At 38.9% G+C, this 22996-nt stretch overlaps 3 protein-coding genes across 4 annotated transcripts in view; all 3 read right to left on the minus strand.

The window, feature by feature from the left end:
• LOC117482102 (B-cell receptor CD22-like) lies at positions 1–22804 on the minus strand. 2 transcript variants are annotated; one of them, XM_034130109.1, is made up of 5 exons: positions 22513–22804; positions 22266–22353; positions 22116–22170; positions 21806–21900; positions 1–325 (listed from the first exon to the last, which is right to left on the minus strand). In XM_034130109.1, the coding sequence occupies exons 1-4, from the start codon at positions 22793–22795 to the stop codon at positions 21817–21819; spliced, it is 510 nt and encodes a 169-aa protein (XP_033986000.1). In that variant the 5' UTR covers positions 22796–22804; the 3' UTR covers positions 1–325; positions 21806–21816. The 2 variants fall into 2 exon arrangements, with proteins under 2 accessions (XP_033986000.1, XP_033985999.1); XM_034130108.1 differs by lacking the exon at positions 1–325 and adding an exon at positions 21453–21708.
• LOC117481994 lies at positions 434–5899 on the minus strand. The gene is made up of 8 exons (XM_034129938.1): positions 5815–5899; positions 5163–5519; positions 4519–4731; positions 2118–2259; positions 1082–1194; positions 887–974; positions 720–783; positions 434–517 (listed from the first exon to the last, which is right to left on the minus strand). Exons 1-8 carry the CDS (start codon positions 5861–5863, stop codon positions 434–436), a joined length of 1110 nt encoding a protein of 369 aa, XP_033985829.1. The 5' UTR covers positions 5864–5899.
• Positions 9744–22996, minus strand: part of LOC117481995 — a 19693-nt gene continuing 6440 nt past the window's right edge. Inside the window, exons 2-5 of the mRNA XM_034129940.1 lie at positions 16407–16757; positions 16093–16305; positions 10564–10589; positions 9744–9839 (exon numbers count right to left, since the gene is read on the minus strand). Of these exons, the coding sequence (XP_033985831.1) occupies positions 9744–9839; positions 10564–10589; positions 16093–16305; positions 16407–16757 (686 nt within the window). The remainder of the gene's footprint in view (positions 9840–10563; positions 10590–16092; positions 16306–16406; positions 16758–22996) is intronic.

Genomic DNA, 22996 nt, shown 5'->3' on the forward strand with positions numbered 1-22996 from the left:
CTAATCTGGGACTTTTGCAATATCACCTACTCAACAGATAAACAATAAGCATGCAAAGTTAAAGCATTAATACAGAGCACCTGACCATCAGCTGACCCTAACAATAAGTCATGTTTGACACCTCAGCCTGATTGAGTTCAAGCTGCCAGCAACACATTATTCTAAACGTACATGCTGTTGAATCCTTTCTGCTGCTGCTACTGAAAACTGATAATAAAAACCTTTGGGAGTGGTGAATGTATTCACTTTCCCCACATCTTGCAAAGCCTGGCTCTCCACAGGGATATTTCAATGTCCTTCTTCTTTGTTTCCATCAGGTGAGCGTCTGAAGAAAATCACAGAAACTTTGTGTAAAGTTACAGCTGGAACTGTGACTCTAAATGTGGAGTGGGCCTGTTTTATCTGATGCAGGAGGCTCTCACCTGACTGGACTTCACACCATGTCTCCCTGCTCCTCTGTGTCTTCTGTCTGTGCTGCAGTGTGTGAGTCGTTCTCATACTTAGGAAAAGAGTCCAACTGATGAAGAGAGAGAAGACAAAATTAGGAACTGCTCTTTTTTTACTAAATCATGTTTAAAAGTAGATTACTTGATCACATAGTTTCATGACCAAGTGCATTATGAGTTTCTGCAAGATGGATTTGAAACCTACATTAACTTCAGACTTTCTTCAAATAACTAATAGTGACATAGTGAAAGTTTTGTTAATAGGCTTCTCACCTCTATCTCCACAGGATCACGTGCTTCAGTGGGGAAGCTCCGAGTTTCCTTTTTACTGGATTGCCTACAACAACAAATACAGAATTGAATGAATAACTATACAATGTAATGATGTTATAAGAGGTTTAAACAAATGTGAATGAACTAATGGATTTCTATTGTTGTACCTTGTCCACAGACTCAGGAGAAACACAGGAATCAGAATCAAGAACCCCAGTGTAATCCTGATGACATTCACTATCATCGTTGACATTTCTGGAATCATTAACAAAAATGTTATACAGTACATAAACAAATTACTTTGTCAGTTTCATCCACCTCTGAAACCATGGAGAACACTGACATTTTTAAATTTGGTGTACCAGTTAGTGCAGCCATGTCAGAGGCAAAGCAACAGGTGTGGAAGGAGTTCCAAGAAGCCACGGAGAAGGACTTTCGGTCAGCATCAAAGCAGTTTGGGAAAACGGTCTGCCAGCTTAAAAGGGGGAACAAGGGAACCATCTCAAGCTGTACATGATATAGGAAGGATCGGATGTTTTTGACCTCAACTAATAGGGGGTGGAAGGAACATTTGAGGAACTCTTGAACCCCATAAATTCCCCGTCTATGGTAGGGGCAGAGCTGGAGTGTGATGGGGGGATGACCATCAATCTCTCTGGTTGAGGTCACTGAGGTAGATAAACAACTCCACAGTGACAAATCCACAGGGGTTGATGAAATCCGTTAAGAAATGCTGAATGCTGTGGTTGTTGAGGGACTGTCATGGTTGACCCGTCTCATCAACATTGCATGAAAGTCGGGGACAGTACAGAAGGAGTGGCAGACCAGATCAAAAAAGGGTATTTGTACATTTCAGAGGCATCACACTACCCAGCCTTCCCAGGAAAGTTTGTTGAAACGAGGTACTGGCCGAAAGTCGTACCTCAGATGGAAGACAAACTACGCAGATTCTCATCTAGTCATGGAACAACGGACCAGTTTTTTACTCTGGGCCTGGGAGTATGCCTATATCTGGTCTACATGTTTTGTGTGGATTTGAAGAAAGCATATGACTGGGTTCCCAGGGAGATACTTTGGAAGGTGCTGCGGGAATATTGGGTATTTAATGCACCATTGTGATGAAGAGAGAGCTGAGCCAGATCAATCTACTGGTCTATATTTTGTCTTACTCTAACATATGGTCATGAGGATGGGTCATGACCGAAATAACTTGATTGAGGACACAAAGGGGGCAAAATGGGTTTTCTCCGGAGTATGGCTTGCATCTCGCTTAGGGATAAGGTGAGAAGTAAAGTCATGCAGGAGGGACTCAGAGTCAAGCCGCAGCTAGTAGAAAGGAGCCCGTTGAGGTGGTTGCCGATACGACACGTCCAGCTGGAACGAGAATGAGGGTCAGACCCAGAACCAGGTGGAGGGATTATATCTCCACTCTGGCCTGGGAGCGCGTTGGAATCCACTGTTAAAGCTGTTTGATGTGGGTAGGAAAAGGGAAGTTTGGTTACCGATAAGTGGTTGACAACGGATACTTGGATAAACGTACCTGCAACAACAATCAGATGCAAGGTGGTGTTAATACGTCCTAATATGTTCTTGGCTTCACAGGAATAATGTCCACTGTGTTCAGCTCTGAAGTCAGTGATGTTGAAGATTGGTCCTGAAGCTTTTGGAGAGTCTTTATTCTCTTTGTACCAGGTGTAGTTAGCTGCTGGGTTAGCATCACTGCTACAGGTCAGAGTCACTGAACTGCCCTCCTCTATCTCAGCAGAGGGACTCACTGACACAGAGGGAGGCTTTGGAGCATCTGGAGGAGAAAATGGATGTTGAGATTAGATTATGTTATCATAGACAGATGACTATTTACATTATTATGCTAGACTGTTATTCTATTAACTGTAAATTCATTAGAGATAGGAGTGAACATTAAGCTCTCATAATATTTTCATTGGGATGTCCTGATAAAAAACAAAAACATCTTCTTGGATGTCTTTACACTGAAATCGTTTGTATCACCAATAGTTTGCAAATATTACCAGCTAGGTTAATTTCATTGTATCGAGCCTGGGGTTGTAAAAGCACCTATGATTGTTCAGATTAATAACTGGTAACGTCTGGTAACCAAGACTGTTTGGTTGATGAGTCTGTCATGTATACATCTTCAAAGACTGGAAACTCTATTTTAAAGTTTTACCTTTCCAAATGGTAAAACTGAATATATATTCAGTCTCAGTAACACACTGTACAATTAAATTCAGAGCTGTTTGCCATTTAATAACAGAACCGTTAAATGTAACATCCAGATTGATATAGTAGTTCTCGTCTAAAAGTAAAGAACCACAAACACAGAAGGAAAAATGCAAAATGTTGCATCACAACATGAATCTGAATATTGCTTTTACTGTTAGTAGTGAGGTGGTTTTTTTCTATAGATAATACCAACACATCCTCACTCCCAGGTCGGCGTATGTTGACGTTATGTCAAGGTCCCCTGTGGTCTTTTCCAACGCAAGGGGGGCGGCCCTTAGCGTACATTTTCAACTTGCCCATAGGCTTCTATATAGCTCCCTAAACGTATGTTGTAGATGACTTGAGATCGCGAGCGAATGCTTCCCGCCGCGGGCCATTCTCTGCTGAAGCATACGTTGCGAGACTGCATTGCATTAAAAACATTATGCTCTCTATATATTGTCTTTATTATGCTTTAAACAGTGTCTCGGGCTTTGGCTATAGGGTGGCTCAAAGTATTTTGTCCGGCCGTTGTGAAGACTGCTTTGTTTATTGTCCTTGTTTTTGTTTTAAATAAAGCATATTCAATCGAGACATGCCAAACATGTGACGTCATATGACGCGTCGCATCTGCGCACAGGGAGCAGGGAGACCCCGAGATCCGTATTCCCCGTATTTTTTAAATAAAGAGATTTTCAATCACGGGCGCGCATCAAACGTGTGACGTAATGTGGTATTAAAAGTATTAAATATACTGAATAAATATTTACTGTGAATGTATGCAAACATGTATAGCATATAGCTGTCTAACAGAAGTTAAATCCATTTCTCACTTATTCTGACAATGTACTTAACCCCAAATAAAGGAACCCAATAAAAAGAGTTGTTAAATAATAGTGAAGTCACGTTGTAATAACAATAACTCATCTCTCTCGGTTTTCGGAGTTTTCTTTGTGTGCTTTGCCAAATGCCACTGTGTCAAGTGTCCTAGTTGGGTTGCCGTACGGAGTTGTGCAATATGGCGGACCATCTCGCACATGCGCACTGCAGATAGGGCAGGGCGGCAGATCGGGTAGTGACAGCGTACAGCCAATGCGTGACGTAATTAGTACGCGTAACGGACCCTGTGCTGATCTGGTAGGCCGTGAAGATATGGTACCTACACCGCCCTATAGCCAACGCCTGAGACACTGTTTAAAGCATAATAAAGACAATATATAGAGAGCATAATGTTTTTAATGCAATGCAGTCTCGCAACGTATGCTTCAGCAGAGAATGGCCCGCAGCGGGAAGCATTCACTCGCGATCTCAAGTCGTCTACAACATACGTTTAGGGAGCTATATAGAAGCCTATGTACATCCCGGAAAGTTGAAAATGTACGCTAAGGGCCGCCCCCCTTGCGTTGGAAAAAGACCACAGGGGACCTTGACATAACGTCAACATACGCCGACCCGGGAGTGAGGATGTGTTGATAATACCGCTGTGCAACATTAATATTTAGAAGACTCCAGTGAGGTTACATATGAAATGATAATGCCATTGTAATTATTTCCACTATCAGTGGAGTTAACTTACACACTGGAGGAGAACGGTGATTCTCATGTCCGTTTACAGTACAGGAATAGCTGTCTGCAGGATCATAGTCAACTGCAAAAGAAAATGTTCCTGTCTGAATTTTCTCTCCATTCTTGTACCAGATGTAGGAAGGATAACCAGGAATTTGACAACTGCTCTGACACCTCAGCTCTGACCAGGTTTCATCAGATCTGTGCACGTTCACCTGAAGATCTGGATTTGAAATGAAGAAACAGGAATGTTGTGTTGGACCAAACTCTCAAGATAAATGCAAATAAACGTATTTATAGCAGGATTTTACTTTAATTACTTTAATCCTGCAGGTCAGCTGCAACTGTTGATATTTTTAAATCAAGACTAAAAACGTTTCTTTTTGACGCTGCATTTGGATGAGTTGTTCACATTTTAACTGCAGTATGGCTTTTTATCCATGTATTTTATACTTGTTGTGTTGATTTTATTATCTTTGCTTTTTAAATGCTTTTTTCTAATGTGCTTCATCTGTATACTGTTCTTAAATGTCTTTTATCTTATTTTGTAAAGCACTTTGGGTTGCCCTGTGCGGAAAGGTGCTCTATAAATAAACTTGCCTTGCCTTGCCTTGCCTTTATAAAAACGAATAATAACGTGAATACAATTGTTACCTGGCACAGACAAAGTGACTCCATGTAAATCAGCCCATCTTGCAGTTTGATGGTTGGTTTCAATCCTGAACTTGTACTCAGCTGAGTCGCTCTCTCTCAGGTCTGAGACTCTCAGAGTGCAGATGTTGTTTTCACATTGATCCACAACACGACCTGTATACTCTAGGTCTGTATTCAGATCCACAAATACATCATCCTTCAATTGAGTGAACCAGAATGTTTTCTTAACTGTGATAACCTGGTATTCCCATATGGCTGGGTACGTGTAGGTGCAGTTGATTTCCACTGTTGATCCTTTAAATGCACAGATCTCAGTAGGAGTGTACGTCACTGCCCAGCCATCGTGACCCTGTACCACTGTAACACAGAACATCAATCAAAATGAATGACTAAGTAAAGAATCAGTTTCATGAGAAAAAGATCATACTACCAATATCATTTGGAGGACATGTAACCTGAACAAGCTATAAGATCCCCAAATAGCAGAAGTCATTGTCTAAAAAGTTCCTCATCATGCCTCTTTCTAACTCTTGATTAACTGGAGAATATCATTGAATCAGGTGTTTTTCATATCCCTCACCAAATCTTATTTAAAGCTGCTCTGAATAAGTTTGGTAGATTGTCCTAAAATGTAAATGTGGATATACATTACCTGGCATAGAGAGAAGGAAGAAAACAAATCCACTCGCTTTTAAACTCATAACTATCTCCTCTCCGTGTGGCGTCAATGACAAAGAAACAAAGAAGACGATCGATCTCCACAAAAAAACACCTTTACATCAAATGTATCTTGAACCTTAATGTCCCTCTCTGGGCTCGAAAGTAGAACAGCGATGCAGATCAGGTGGGTAAAAACACCACTTCCTTCCTCTTCACAGTATTAGTTTAAGAAGTTTGTTGTTTCGTAGAAAGACACCAGTTTTGTGGTGAACGTGTATCATCAACAACAGACCACCGGCCCAGACTAACAAGAGAAGATTATTTCTCAACTCTTCCTTTTTTAAACAGCAGCCACAATTCAAGATCTACAACAATGTTCTGTCAATTAATCTCAACAATGCACACATGAACTAATTTAATCTCAACAATGCACACATTAACTAAGATCCCAAAGAAAAAATGAAAAGTTTGCAACATCACTTTACACTTCAATAAAACTGCCTTCACTCCATGACTCAAAAAATGCATGCATGAATACTGTCTGCAAAAAGTCATATCAAAACTCTTTATCATTAAGGAATCATTAAAGTTTTACATTCCATAATGATAATGATATGGGCTGTTAAATACAAATTCAAGGAGAAAGTTCATTTCATAAAGTCACTGTTTAAAAAATCCAAATATGTAAAACCCAACCAAAGTACAATCTGCAGCACAAACTGAAACTTAGCGATCAGTGTTTCTGTCAGTGAAGACTCAGTGGGACAGTCTGCCTTCACTGTGTTCCCCTTCTAATGTATCCTGACACTGACTTTCATCACTGCAGCTTTTCATTTATTTATTGTTTTCAGTGTTGATAGTGTTGATCTATTTTGAAATCACAGGTTATGGAAATACTATGTACATGAGTTATGGCAATCTTAACCTTTTTTATTAAAGGGGACCTATCATGCAAAATGCACTTTTGTACGCCCAAATCTCTAAAAAGGGGGCTGCAACGGATCTGATAAAAACTGATCCAGATTTGAACACTGTCCTGACGTCAGGACAGTGGCGCTACGGCTATTGGGCCAACTCCACCAATCAGGAGGAGACAGCCACGGCCATTGCCGTTCGAAAGCGCTGGAGACGCTGTAGTACATATGCCAGGCCAGTAGATGGTGCTGTTCTCACTGAATCTGCCCTTGCAAAAACAGAGCTAAAAAAGTGCAAATTGAGTGAAATGAGGCATGGCTAAAATGCATAATCTGTTTGGTATTTTGAAAAAAAAAAAGTATAAATATGCCTTATATAGGTATGGTCCTATACTATATTATTATAATATAGCATGATAGGTCCACTTTAAAGCAAAAAACATAAAATATATATATCATGTATTTATTTCAAAGAGGACCATGCACACAAATACATTGATATCGAAAAGAGAAGATACTAATTAAGCCAGATTGTAGCTAATAGCTCATTTCCATCTGCAGTCCTCAGAATACAGAACAGAATAAGAAAAATGTAAACACATGAAATCCAGAAGAGTCGTAATAACATGTGTAAAACCTTTAAGATGGAAAGGTAAATTAAAGAAAATCATGGCAGACAAAGCACGTGGGAAGAAGGAGTTTCTACACCTTTATAAATACAGTCTATGGTCTACACACAACGTATACTCATACTTACAGGCTCTTGGAAATAGTTTTCTATCAGTGAAACATGTCTCTTTACTTTAACCTAGTGGCAGCAGCGGGAAACTGCAACTAGATCCGCTAATGCATGTAGCTGTAACACCACAATGTGCAGTGAAGAGCAGGACTGTGGCTGTGCTGTGGTCACACACTTTCCTCACTCAGTGTGACACTTTCATCACTGCAGGTTTTTTTCTTTTTACTGTTTCCAGCGTTTTTATTTCAAGCAGACACATGCGATTGTTTTATTTTGACATCACAGGTAATGGCACTAGTATGGACATCTTTTGTATTAATGCAAATCAATACAGACCAGCACACGGAAAATGTAAACACATGTTATACAGCACACAAGAAAATGGTCATTATAAAAGTTATGAAAAAGGAAGCATGATACACAATTGTAATGAGCTGTGATGGTTATATACCTACAAAACAACTAAATGTAACTCGATAACATGTGAACAATGGAACTGGTCAAAAGAAAGACAAAGAACGTAGGGGAAATGACCGTACCCACACAAAGGGAAATGCACCTGACAGGCTCTTGGAAATGTTTTTTATCAGTGAAATACGGCTCTTTACTGAAACCTAGTGGCAGCAGGATGAAACTGCAACTAGATAAGCTAACAGATGTTCCTATGCAATACCAATGTCCTTTTCAATAGCAAACATGTATAGTTGTACTTAATTAAAGAATATTAATAACAATATTAAAAATGATCCAAAAATGTAAAGAATTAATTATTTTCCAAAGACATTGTAAGACATTATATGTACATGAACAAAATGCTACAGCAATCAACCGAGTAGGTGTTAAGTTATTTCAGTCGGGACAAGAAGAGGAACATTGTGAAGATCTATTTGTATGAAGAATGGAGAGAAATGCACTCAAAAAACGATGGAAATTATTTGTGAGCAGTAAAATATAATCCGTAATATTTAAAGGTTTTCGACAAAAAGAGATGGCAGTGGGAAGCCAACTGTTTGTGGCTAAAGCTACCTCTTAGTTTTTTAAGCAAATATCATGTTACACAAGTGTTATTTACAATATAATGCATTGCGTCTGGAAATACTTTCCATTAGGGCTACTTTACTGCAGTGAGCCTTTTTCTTTTTTTAAATAATGTAATACAAAACACTTTATATTCAATTTTTTATGCAGCTGGCCCAATCAGAGTCAAATAAATTGGTTAAACAATGTTGAACGTATAAATGCAAGTCTCTCTAAGATATATAATTGTTTCTATGACACAATATTGGGGAAGCACATCCTATATGTATTTAAAACAAATCTTAATTTACCTGGAAATTAAAGATTTTAATGTAAAAGAATCACGAAAATATAAGAAAAGCAATGCCTGCTGTATTTATCGGGATTTGTTGACCATGCTGTACAATGCAGCTGGATCCTCTCCAGGGTCCTGCCCTCTGGTCCTGGGAAATAAACAATGTATTTATTAATAATAATATTCATGCTAAATTAATTAATGTATTGAAAGTTTTGTCATTTTAATCGTGTAATGGGTAATGTTCCTGTGTGAGGATCTGCTCACCTCGGGGCAGCACTGCTGAACTTGACGGCAGCGTACTCCGAGACTTCCTGTTGCTCCGTGTGTCTGAGGGGCTGAGCTGCTCTCATGTTGGAGTCAAGAGGATCTGCCCGGTTGTTGGAGAAGTGAACGCTGGCATACTGAAGGTCATCCTGCTGCTCCGGCTGATCAGGTACACACTGCAGGGAGGAAAACACTTTCAGCTACACATTTTTACATCAATAGATATTTTCATTTACAGAGGAATGGACCCAGGACAGAAAAGGCCAAAGCAACAGCAGCCGTGGTAATGATGGAAAGGACAAAAGGTAGGAACATTTCTGGATGTACAAGGAATTTATTCAAATCAAAGACAAGAAGAGAATTAAAGAGATTATGTTAGAAATTTACTTTTATAGAAGGATGTAAAAAGAGCAGCAAGTGGTCCTCTTCTGTCAGATACATTTTCTAGAAGCACTTAAAGACCATGAAATACTCCTCAGTATAAATTGAATGTAACATGTTTTATTTTGCACTAGATTGATGACATAAGTATCTATTCTTACCTCTTTCCCGTTGTACGCTATCTCTTCAGTCTCAGACAAATCCCTGGAAGCCCTCTTTCTTCTGGTTAGGAAAGTTTATTAATAAATAAAATGTTTTAATTCTGACAAACTGACTTTCATTGATTTACCAAACAACGATTAAGATGATCAGATCTGCTCACCTGATCCACAGGAAGACAGAGAGAGAAATGACAGCCAGGAGAACAACAGAGATTGATACAGCAGCTGGTAGCTTCCATGATCCTGAGAAACAGTGATCAAGAGAGAACAGATGGTTAATACAGCAGTGTTTCTCATATATGGATACAAGTACCCCTAGGGGCACTTTGGAGTATAGCAGGGGGTGTGTGAGACTTTATTTTCAACCTTCCTATTCCTAGACTAATGATACTATCATTTGTTTTTAAAATAATGTAAAATAAAAAGCACTTGTTCAAGTGCTGAAACAAATGGAAACACATTTATGAGATTGTTAGTTTTATGATGAGCGATTGAGTATACACAACTCTCACTCACACAGTACACAGGGAATGACTGCACCCCATATACTGTATAATCTGGACCCTCAGGATAATTATATCCTTATGTCATAGACAGAAAACAACCCCTATCCCGAACCGGAAAGGTACATTTGAACACGCAGTCCTTTTTCAGCCTCCTACCAAGACAATGTGACTGAAAACAAACAAGCTGATAAGTGTGTGTGGTAGTAGATGAACGCATAAAACTTACCTGCCACAACAGTCAGATGTAAGGTGGAGTTGCTACGTCCTAACTTGTTCTGGGCTTCACAGAAATAACTCCCACTGTGTTCAGCTTTTAAATAAGTGATGTTGAAGATCTGTCCTGAAGCTTTTGGAGAGTCTTCATTCTCCTTGTACCAGGTGTAGTTAGCTGCTGGGTTAGCATCACTGCTACAGGTCAGAGTCACTGAACTGCCCTCCTCTATCTCAGCAGAGGGACTCACTGACACAGAGGGGAGCTTTGGAGCATCTGGAGATTCAGAGAGACCCGTGTCATTCACAACAGTATGTTTTAAATGTTTACATGGCTTTCTCAGATGTTGCATTTTGGATTATTGGATCAATTTGGATTAATCGATACATTTTTAGGTAATAATTGTCATAAATGTCCTTTTAAAAAATCATTTAAAGTATATTTAAAATCACCTGAAGCTATTAAGAGAATTACAGCAGACTGTGAATGAGAAGCTATAGAGCTGAAGAACGCAGTAAAGATCATAGAAATATTCTCCAGCAAAGACAGGACAGATTAAAGCTTTAAAATAATGTTTCACTCACATTTCACATCAAAAAATATGTCTTTAGATGTATTCGCCCCCAGCGAGTTCTCAGCTCTACAGTAATACTGTCCAGAGTCAGAGGACTGGATGGAGCTGAGGACAAGACGTGGTCCTTCACTGAGAAGAGGAACATTTGCTTTTCCATTCTTCTTGTACCAGGTGTATTTAGCTGCTGGGTTAGCATCACCGCTACAGGTCAGAGTCACTGAACTGCCCTCCTTTATCTCACCAGAGGGTCTCACTGACACAGAGGGGATCCTCGGAGCATCTGGAGGAGATGTGTGAACAGTACATATTTAGAATGTGTTTCTGACTAGCTTAGCACAAAGGGTATCTACATTATTGAATGCTGAATGAACTGTAGCTGCATTTAGGACTTTGAACATGGTTTGACAAAATGCATGTTGGACGGATTGAATCTTTATCCAAAAGGTGAATATAATTGAAGTTGTATTATGTAAATGAATTAATATGTACCGTAAATAATTGTATTTCTGAATCATTATGAGTCATAATAAAGTAATGATTTGTCATTGGTTAAATGCAGTTTAGTGTATCACTTAATCAAGTCAAAACTATTCATTGAGTCATGGAATTTAAGGATTTAGAGATAGCCTTGTAAAGTTAATAACAGTAAATATTAGTTTAATATAACAATATTGAACAGTCGTTTCTCAATGATGTCATCATTAGCAACTCTATAACATGTGATTAGAAGTTACTGCCAGTTCACTTTTCGTTACCCACTTGTTCCCTGGATCCCATGTAATGTAAAGCAAGCTGAGCTGAAGAAAGTAGTGATGATAAGTAACATCTTCTCTAGAAACAACTAGACAGATATAAGCTTGTTATCTTTAACCTGTTAAGCCCTGAGCCTGTTTTTCAGGTCTCAGGCTCGAAAATGACATTCCCAGAACAAATGACCATATCTTCCCTTCTACAAGGGTTAAATTAATAATCTCTTTTCTCAAAGTAATGATAAACCTGTGAGTTGGATGTAGAAAAGTCAGAATCAATATAGATGTTTTTTATTTTAAAGAAAATTCAAATTGAACATAGTAAAGAACTGTAAATTATAGTGTCCGTCCAAAAATTCTTTTTTATTTATAGTGAAAACCACCCTTGGATGATGGGTTAGTAGAATAAAAGCTTTAGGAATCCAAAGTACAACATATAATAAGTACCCTGTATCAAGATTGATGCAAAACAAGTGACATTTGACCTTTTTAGAGAGATTTAGCACAAAAAAAACACTTCTGGGGTCATTTGGGTGGATTTTCCATATCACTGGCCCCCCTTGCTCGATTTTGGTGATTGACACCTCTTTCTGACCGTTAGAGCCAATAGAATCGAAGGGGGATTTCCCCACTCACACACATGGGCCCTTTCTCATATCTTCAAATGTTCCTCCTCGACTCCCCTCCTCGACTCCTATCCTCGAGACTTAGTCCCGCCCACAGGAGATGCGAGCGGAGGAGCCGAGGAGGGGAACCGAGGAGAGAGGAGGGGAAGCAGCAGGCGGTTAGAGAAATGAGAACTGCTCTCCTCTGAGCGGTCATTTTAAAGAGACGTCCATTAATGATGACAGGAGGCACAGCAGCCCTCTGTCTGATGGACAGATGTGTTCATGACGACTTATATATTTACTTTCATTCATTCACAGTGCGGTATAATGAGACAATAACAGGCTACAGATGCGGACATACACACAGACACACACACACACACACACATATATGTATATATTTATATAAATATATACAATTTCAGAATCAAACAGAGCACTCTCATAATAACGTAACACTATCAGAGACTGGATATATCCCCCCCCCCTCTCTGGTCGCTACAATGAGGGAAATAAATGACGGGCCAAAAGTTTTATTTACAAGTATTAAAAGTAAGCAGAGGACACCAAACCAACTGAGACCTGTCTGTCCGCTGCATCTACGCACACACTGTACCACACACACCTACACCACACACACGCACCTACAGCTCCTAAAGCATATAATCAGGCTACAGCCGTTGTGTATTTTATTATGTGAAGCACTAAATGGTTTTAGAAAAATATCGACTTTGTTTGTAGATATCTACTAAACTAAAGCAAATAAAGAGAGTAGGCCTGTTATACTGAGTGATATGATATATTATACACACTGCTCTGCTTTCTGCACGGACCTCACAGCTGTTCTCACTGTAAACATCGCGTCGCGATGAAAGCAGTTAATAAAATAATATCCAGGGGATGCATGCAGAGCTGTCATTGGCTGAGATAAGTCCGGCCGTGCGTCACGACTCTTTGAAACATCACTGTTGCCGGAAATGCATCCACGAAGGAGCCGTGGAGGACCGTGGAGGACCCATCAGTGTATCCTCGGTTATAGCTCCTCCAGAGAGCCTCCTCGACGCTCGATGCTCGGTCCTCGATGTGCATTTCGAGAAATGAGATGTCCTTCAACATGGCGCGCTAAAATTCATTTCCGGGTCACTACCGGAGGACCGAGGAGTCGAGGAGTCGAGGAGGGACATTTGATGACATGAGAAAGGGCCATGGTAAAGAAAAAGGTGAGGGCTTCGCGCATGCAGTTTTGCATCAGAGCAAACCTATACTCTAGCTCTGACATCTGGAAACGGAAAAGCAGTTTTATTGCTTATGGATTATCAGAAATCATTTCAAAGGGACACAGACACATTGGACTAACCTATGGATTAACTTCAGCAGCGTTTTTTATCATTTTAATGCCATTGAAGACCACTTTTTACCAGACTACGACACAGGTAAGCCATGTTAGGGTTTTTAGATACCTAGCGCCACATGTTTTGATGTCTGTTTTTGTTTATAAAGTCACAAGTTCGTATCATAGAGTGATAATGTATGCACCCATCGATTCTGTGTCACCTCACGATGTGAATCGATGTGATGGATTTGCAGAAAAGATAAATAATAAGGTTTTATGAGTGATTTTCGGTGCAGTAATCTGTTAGCATTTTTCGCTTGTTGCTAATTCAGAGGCTCAGCGTTAGCATTGTGGGTTTTATTTTGAAAAACAAATTCAAAAAAAAAAAAGATGAAAAATGATCAGTTAGATGAGTTTCTTCCCGTTACATGGATATAAAACATTCATAGTTTATTAAATGAACATGCCCTCAGACACTGTTTCCTGCAAGATGTTGCGGGAGGGCCCCGGTACCGGGGTCTCTCGGGCTTAACAGGTTAAATAAACTGTCTTACTCACATTTTACGTCAATAAAGGTGTTTGCAGATGTGCTACTCCCCTGCGAGTTCTCAGCAGTACAGTAATACTGTCCAGAGTCAGAGGACTGGATGGATCTGAAGACAAGCTGTGGTTCTTTTTTGAAAAGAGGAACATTTCCATCCTCCTTGTACCAGGTGTAGTTAGCTGCTGGGTTAGCATCACTGCTACAGGTCAGAGTCACTGAACTGCCCTCCTCTATCTCACCAGAGGGACTCACTGACACAGAGGGAGGCTTTGGAGCATCTGGAGGAGAAGTGTTTAAGTTATTAACATGGAAGGGTAGACATAACGGCAACTTGCAAATGTCCAGAGACACAAAGCAGGAAACGTTTTTCACAAACACAATGCAAATACTGTTTAAGCTTTGGAGCATCTGGAGGAGATAACATGAACACATTTCACATTCAATTCCACAGTGGGACACTTTTTAAATGAACAATAGTTTAATAAAACACAGAGTGGGTGGTTAACTTGATTTGAATGAATGTAGCTGCATTTCGAGTCATTACAGAGCATTGAATGAGGAACTCATTCCAAAATAACCCTAACTTGAAGGACAGTTGTTGAGTATTTACTAATCACATTTTGTAGAGTACACTGAAAACACTAAAACATTGACTTTAATTAAATGTATTATGTCAATAAATGAAATGTGTTTGCATTAGGTGAGTTGAAAGCAATAATATTAATTTGAACCTAATATTTTTCATTTAAAATGTATATTATTGCTTTCAACCAACCTAATACAATTATGTGTCATTCGTTGACATTATACATTTAATTATAGTCAACGTTTCAGTTTCTTCACTGTAGCTAAGGAATATATTTTAGAGAAACAACCGTTAGATATTATGTAAATGAATTAATATGTACTGTAATTAATTGTTCACAGGTATTTCTGAATCATTATTCGTCATAATAAAGTAATGATTTGTCATTGGTTAAATGCCGTTTAGTGTATCACTTAATCAAGTCTCAACGATGAGTTGAGTCATGGAATTTAAGGATTTAGAGATAGCCTTGGACAGTTAATATAACAGTAAATATTAGTTAAATATAACAATATTTAACAGTCGTTTCTCAATGATGTCATCATTAGCAACTCTATAACATGTGATTAGAAGTTACTGCCAGTTCACTTTTTGTTACCCACTTGTTCCCTGGATCCCATGTAATGTAAAGCAAGCTGAGCTAAGTAAAATCTTCTCTTGAAACAACTAGACAGATATAAGCTTGTTATCTTTCAATAAACTGTCTTACTCACATTTTACGTCAATACGGATGGTTTCAGATGTGCTACTCCCCAGCTCATTTGTAGGTGAACAGTAATACTGTCCAGAGTCAGAGGACTGGATGGAGCTGAAGACAAGACAAGATTCTTTACTGATGAGAGGAATGTTTGCATTTCCATCCTCCTTGTACCAGATGTAGTTAGCTGCTGGGTTAGCTTCACTGCTACAGGTCAGCAGAAAAAAAAAGCAGAAAACGTTTGTCACAAACACAAGGCAAAACATGTTTAAGCTTTGGAGCATCTGGAGGAGATAACATGAAACCATTTCACATTTAATTCCACAGTGGGACACTTTTTAAATGAAAAATAGTTTAATAAAATACAGAGTGGGTGGTTAACTTGATTCCATCCTTTATCAGAAATCTAAAAAACTTTGAGGGAAAGTGTTAACCTTTATATCATGGAAGAAGTTTCCTTGATAATTCTCCTTTATTCTTCTTTCTTGTAGCATCCCTCGTAGCAAGATTATATTTTACCTATTTTAAAATCAAACAGAAAACCGAGAGCCCTGGTTCAGTGTCTTTGGACACTGCCATGTCTGCTGGCGACCTCTGGTGGGTAAATAGATACATGAGTGCAATGATGATATATATTATACTGTATGTTAATGTTATTATGTTAGTGGAAGACTTTGAGTAAACTCACACACTGAAGGAGAGGGGAAGTCCTCATATCCCTTCAGAGCACAGGAATAACTGTCTGCTGAATCATATCTGAAGTCTGCATAAGGAGATGTGTCTTCCTTTATTTTCTCTCCATTCTTAAACCAGATGTAGGAAGTATGACCAGGTGGACGACAACTGCTGAGACACTGAAGGAGAGTAGACGAGTGTGGTCTGCTCACCTCCACCTGGAGATCTGAATAAAGGTGGAATTGAATAAAAATAAAACATCAATCGTGTTTATGTATGGAAATTAAAATAAAATGTTTAATGTTTTAGAAGGACATGTTCAGATACCTGTGACGGACAAAGTGACTCCAGGTTGACCAATATATTTATCTTGATTTGTTTTGATCCTGAACCTGTACTCAGCTGAGTCGCTCTCTCTCAGGTTTTTGATTCTCAGAGTGCAGGTGTTGTTTTCACAGAGATCCTCTACACGACCTGAATACTCTGAGTCTGTGGTCAAATCTACAGATTCACCATCTTTCTGTTTAGTGAACCAGAATGTTTTCTCAACTGTGTTAACACCACCATGTGATGTAGATGGGTATGTGAAGCTGCATCTTATCTCCACTGTTGATCCTTTCACTGCACAGATCTCAGTAGAAGAGTAAGTCACTCCCCACTCATCCTGACCCTGAACCACTGAAACACAGAGCACATCAGGAACTATAATCAAAGTTAAAGGTGGGGTAGGTAATTTTGGAGAAACCAGCTTGAGTGTGCTAGAATTTGAAAATACACAGCCGGAAAGAATCTCCCACTTCCTTACAGAGCCCCTCCTCCAACACACACGAACGCGCACATGACCAATGAGGGCACGAGATAAGTTTGTGCACAGATGGAAGGCTGACAGGCAGGTAGGCCATCCAGTTATTTTAGCCGGGCCGGCTCAGATGATTGGTCGTGCTTTTTACAGTACTACGGCTTCCACAGATTACATTTTTTTATGGATTTTTTGTCAAAGCATTTAAGATATTCATTGCTATCGGGATGTTAAGAGCATTCCATGGAATATAACAAAAAGTGTATCTCGAGCCGGTTTCTCAAACTTACCTACCCCACCTTTAATCTATAAAATGTTGAGAAATTGACTGAACAGTACTTTCAACAAAGAATGTATAAATAAATAAACATTTTACAAACTGTATTGGGATAGAGCAGAATAACACATTTCCTTTTTAGGCACTTTAAAACCAATGATACTCTTTGACTTTGTTATTTCTTAATCAAACCAGGTAGAACAGAAGTCTACGCAAAAAGTGTATGCTCAGTTTTACAGTCAGGGCAAAGGAAGATTGGAAAATGCCTTCACTGTTCATTTGAACTGTGAATGATTAGCGATCATATTAATTAGAATAGTGTGATGATTCTCTGTACCATTCTCTGTCCTCTCTGTTCGCTCTGTGGTCAGGTTGCTGCTGAGGTAAGAGTGAACAATAACAATAAATGCAGAGCACTGAGGTGTGAGCAGCTTCTGTCTGATATACAGATGAGAAAGAGAAGAAGACTGCTTTTAACTCAGAGCGTGGGAATATAACACTGAGGTCAGAGAGGAGAGAAGGAACTAGAAGGGTTTGGTGCAGATGTATGATTGATAAGAGTTGAGTCAATATGTTATGACTTCTAAGAAAATATCTCTCTAAATCACTTAAAATTTATAAAAACGGAACTGGTAATTCTTTAAGTCGTCTTAAGAAGAACGAGAAGTAAAATGTTTTCAGAGAGAAGATGGAACAGTTATGCATACACTATATTCTAATTGTAATGCTTTTAAAAGTGATAAGCAAACTGATATGTTATGCAAATGATTCGAGCAAAGGACTGCTTTTAACTCAGAGTGTGGGAATATACAGTAACACTGAGGTAGAGAAGGAACTAGAAGGTTTTGGTACAGAGGTATGGCGACACAAGAGAAGTTGAGAAACAAAAAAACAAGAAAACAAAACTCTAAGAAAAGTAGCAGCCAGAGAGATTATAGCACAGTTAAATTCAGTGACAAGAGTCAAACTAAGACAACTGACGATCACCTTACATTATTAAACATGAATAAGAAGAATGACTATGACGGGGTCATAAACTAAGGTACCTGGCAAAGAAAGATTTTAATTTTCCAATTATTGTATTGCTTCACGGAGTTAACCGTTTACACAAATCTATTCCACTAATTTCCACCTGCTTTTACAAGTCCCACATGTTCCCAGAATCCCCTCTGTTCATGTGATGAATGTAAGTGTAGATGTACAGTACCTGACACAGAGAGCAGGACGAGAACTAATCCACTCGCTGCTGCAGTTAGACTCATAGCTGCTCCTCTCATCTCTGTGAGACTATAAAACATGTCAGATTAAATCATGTTCACAGGAGGTATACATAATCATTACATCAATAAACTGTTTCTACTCACAGTGAAGGAGGAACCATGTGTTGAAAGATGCCTCTCCTCTGTCACCAATGAGCAGAAGACGGATATCAGGCTGTTAAGAGACTAGATTTACTTCCTCTTTAGACGATTAATATGCATGATGAGCCAAACCCTGTAACACCCACTACACAGTAAAGTGTGTTTGTTTAACAAACAATACACTTTTCTTAAACTAAATAAACTATGGTTAAAGACCCGTTTAGCTACCTATACTGACTCCTGAAAAAAGCATTAGAAAGGATTTAAAATGATAAGGGTAAAACAGTTGATCTCTATGAGCACTGAGGACGTCACACAGTCTGCAGGTGTAGTGAAGGAACAGGAATGCATTAACCTGTGAAACCATGAGGCAGTTTAACTGAACAGGATGAAGAGGCAGTGGCGGAGCCAAGACATTTTCAGTGGGGTGGCCAGGATGGAACCAGTGATCATTTTGGGGTGGCATTGAAATCACTATTACATGAACATAAAATACATCTCACTATAAAATAAGGGGTTATTTAAGGCACCTACAACACACCTCTACATTATTTGGGATTAAGCTAGTGGTGGACTAGATCAAATAATATTCAGTATATCTAACTATTTTTTACTTATTCCCACAGGCAAAGTAACAACGAAGCTTACATTATACAAATGTAATGCAATATACAGACTGTTTAGCTTATGGTGATCAGCAGCACGATGAGCTCATTCTCTCAGTGTATCATCAGGAAAACAGAGACACACACACATCATTTAAATAAGAGTTTTTAAATTAAACGATTGGTTAAGAATAAACATCTTAAAGTAAATAACAATAAACAATAGCCCTTAACCCTGTAAGGTCCCCGGTTGTAATTTTACAACATTACTTTAAGCTATCCAAAAAAGTCAGTAAATGTTTTTGTTTTTTAAAAGACTACATTTACATAGTAAAAAAAAAAGGTCCTTTTGTTCAGCCTCACAATGCTATTGGGTAGTGTTTATAGGTCCTGCCCTCTGGCCATATAAGAATAACATTCCTGACAATAGATCTCAATAGTCATCTTTTATGGACTAAACGCCTTTTTAATAATAACGTTTTTGCATGGAACATTCTCAACATGAATGCATAAATCCAAATAAATATAACTTAAATATGTGAGAAAATAATAATGGATACACAAGCCAAAACATCATTATGACATCATAAAGTGGCCAAAATCTGATCAGCTTCTTTTCAGACACAGGGGGGCCCCCCAACGTTTTTTTTCGAGACTGTGTCTCAGGGCTTCTTAACATTTATGAAACTATTAATGTGTAGCACCAGGGGAGAATCTCAGCTAACTGAAGATATGAACCATTTTTACCAAAACAAAACACAAGGGTAATACCAAGCCTCTGAGTTAGCACTAAGCAAAAAAATGCTAACGCACTTAGCACAGAACTCAAGATAAAGATACCCTTATTACTTATCGTAACTGCACATACAATTTATCCGATTAAAGCTGAGACTCCACAGATTATATAGGTATAGTATCATCACTGAGCGATCCGAACTCGCGACAGGGGGAAGCAAACACAGACATCACAACACGTACCTTTACGGAGCTTTTACGGGAGATCGTCTCACCGTAGCTGTCAATTAGGTCAAAAGACGTGTTCAATGGCATTAAAACGAGAAAAAACGCGGCTGAATCGGTTAATCCATACATTAATAATGTGTCTGTCGCTTTGAAAAAATTATTTATAATCCATAATTCAATTTTTATGTAAAAAATCTGAGAAAAAAAGTTAGCTGCTAATGGTAGCCAACAGAGTGTATGCAGCTTCCGGTTTTGGCCACGCGTCACTCTCACTCCTTATTTGTTAACGTGTTGGTGTGTATAGAACTTTCCCTCGATTCCATTGGCTCTAGCGGTTATAAAGAGATTTCATTCATCAAAATCGACCAAGGGGGGCCAGAGATATGGAATATCCACCCAAATGACCCCAGAAGTGGTTTTTCTTTGCTAAATCTCTCTAAAAAGGACAAATTTCACTTGTTTTGCATCAATCTTGATACAGGGTACTTATTATATGTTGTACTTTGGATTCCTAAAGCTTTTAGTCTACTAACCCATCATCCAAGGGTAGTTTTCACTATAAGTAAAAAAGAATTTTTGGACGGACACTATAATTTACAGTTTTTTACTATGTTCAATCTGAATTTTCTTTAAAATAAAAAACATCTATATTGATTCTGACTTTTCTACATCCAACTCACAGGTTCATCATTACTTTGAGAAAAAAGATTATTAATTTAACCCTTTTAGAAGGGAAGATACGGTCATTTTCGAGACTGAGACCTGAAAAACAGGCTCAGGGCTTAACAGGTTAAAGAGCCATTTCAGTCTTGTCCCAGACTCTGGACGTTCGGTCAGAGTTTTTTTCTGTTAAGAATACATTTCTTTACTTCAAACTCAGAACATTTTTGAAGCAGTGAAGACTCAACTATTGAAAATGTTGTGTTTGTGTTCATAATCTGGCCCAAATATGATTTCCATCTCCGACATTATTTGGCGAGCCAGCCGGGAAACGCCCAGGCTGTACATGGAGTTATCACCACACATGTAGTGAGAATTTGGGAGAAAAGCGAAATGTATTAGATTTGTTTTCTTCTCCCTCATAATAACAAATGATATAAGAAAGGAAAACAAATCAGAAAAACATTTAACATCTAGCAAAGTTTTCTAATATTGGGCTCATTTTTCGTTTCAGTGTGAACAAATCTAAACTGTATGGAGTCGAATGTGATGCTTTTAGGTCTCTCAGCCAGGACAGCTATACACCAAGACACTGATCAGGATATTTAAAAAATTATTTATTATGTTGAATTTAAAAGCAACAATTTTTGTAAGATTTATCCTAGACTTTTGTAATATCAACAAATGTACATATAACATATAAGCATGTATAGTTAAATCAGCACGTTAGAGCACATGACTATCAGCTGGTCTTAAAAATAAATCATGTTTGACACCTCGACATGATTCACTTCTTCTAAACCTACAAGCTGCTGACTCCTACCTGCTGATGCTACTATTAACTAACATAAAAAAATGTTTGGAGTTGAAGGTGAATATATCCACTTTGCACACATCCTGCACAGCCTCGCTCTCCAAAGGGATATTGCAACGTCCTTCTTCTTTTTTTCCATCAGGTGAGCGTCTGAAGAAAATCACAGAAACGTTGTGTAATGTTACAGCTGGAACTGTGACTCTAAATGTGGAGTGGGCCTGTTTTATCTGATGCAGGAGGCTCTAACCTGACTGGACTTCACACCAGGTCTCCCTGCTCCTCTGTGTCTTCTGTCTGTGCTGCAGTGTCTGAGTCATTCTCATACTCATGATCAGAGTCCAACTGATGAAGAGAGAGAAGACAAAATCAGGCTTCTTAATCATGAAACTGTATATATCATGAGATATAAGCAAAAGTGTATTTTATTTTGAAAAAGATTAGTTGATGTCATTGTTTTATGACCAAAATGTACTTTACTTACTTTTCTGGAGCATTTATGGGACAATTTATAACCGAGACGTATTGGAAGTTTTGTAAACAGGTCCGCTCTCTCTCACCTCTATCTCTACAGGTTCTTGTGCTTCAGTGGTGGAGCTCAGAGCTTTCTTCTTCCTGGATTGACAACATCAACAAGTGCCGAATTCATGAGAGTGAAGCATGTGAACATAATAAATGGTGAGTGAACTGATGAATTTCTATTGTTGTACCTCGTCCACAGACTCAGGAGAAACCCAGGAATCAGCATCAAGACCCCCAGAGTTGTCCTGATGATATTCACTATCATTGTTGAATTCCCTATTAACATGAAACACATATGTGATACACCTCAGTCAGTGTCATCCACGTCTAACACCCTGAACAACAATAGTTTTATTTTTCTCTGTGACCAGTTTTCAGTTATGGGTTGCTTCATATTACAAAGTGAATCAGTTCTGGTGAATGTAGAGAACTTACCTGCCACAACACTCAGATGAAAGGTGGAGTTACTACGTCCTAACTTGTTCTGTGCTACACAGGAATAATTCCCACTGTGTTCAGCTCTGAAGTCAGTGATGGTGAAGATCTGTCCTGAAGCTTTTGGACAGTCTTCATTCTCCTTGTACCAGGTGTAGTTAGCTGCTGGGTTAGCATCACTGCTACAGGTCAGAGTCACTGAACTGCCCTCCTCTATCTCAGCAGAGGGACTCACTGACACAGAGGGAAGCTTCGGACCATCTGGAGATTCAGAGAGACCCATGTCATTCACATTTTCAAGGGGACTTATCATGCAAAATGCACTTTTTGATGTCTTTTATACATACATATGTATCCCCGGTGTGTCGGGGAACTCACGTAGCGTCAGAAAATAAAACCCTCTCTCTTTTCCTCCGTACCTAAATCTCTAAAAACGGGGCTACAACGGAGCTGATCCAGATTTGCGTCCGATATGACGTAATAT

This window comes from Trematomus bernacchii, unplaced genomic scaffold (genome assembly GCF_902827165.1).
Source record: "Trematomus bernacchii unplaced genomic scaffold, fTreBer1.1, whole genome shotgun sequence".
Taxonomy (NCBI): Eukaryota; Metazoa; Chordata; class Actinopteri; order Perciformes; family Nototheniidae; genus Trematomus; species Trematomus bernacchii.

Excerpts from the sequence above, each read along its gene's own strand:
- LOC117481994 (XM_034129938.1), bottom strand. The coding sequence starts at position 5,863 with ATGAGTTTAAAAGCGAGTGGATTTGTTTTCTTCCTTCTCTCTATGCCA. Across the intron at positions 5,520-5,814 it reads CTTCCTTCTCTCTATGCCAG|TGGTACAGGGTCACGATGGC; the intron begins GTAATGTATATC and ends TCTGTGTTACAG. Across the intron at positions 2,260-4,518 it reads TCACCGTTCTCCTCCAGTGT|GTACGTTTATCCAAGTATCC; the intron begins GTAAGTTAACTC and ends TTGTTGTTGCAG.
- LOC117482102 (XM_034130109.1), bottom strand. The coding sequence starts at position 22,795 with ATGGGTCTCTCTGAATCTCCAGATGGTCCGAAGCTTCCCTCTGTGTCA. Across the intron at positions 22,354-22,512 it reads TCATCTGAGTGTTGTGGCAG|GGAATTCAACAATGATAGTG; the intron begins GTAAGTTCTCTA and ends TCATGTTAATAG. Across the intron at positions 21,901-22,115 it reads AAGAACCTGTAGAGATAGAG|TTGGACTCTGATCATGAGTA; the intron begins GTGAGAGAGAGC and ends TCTCTTCATCAG.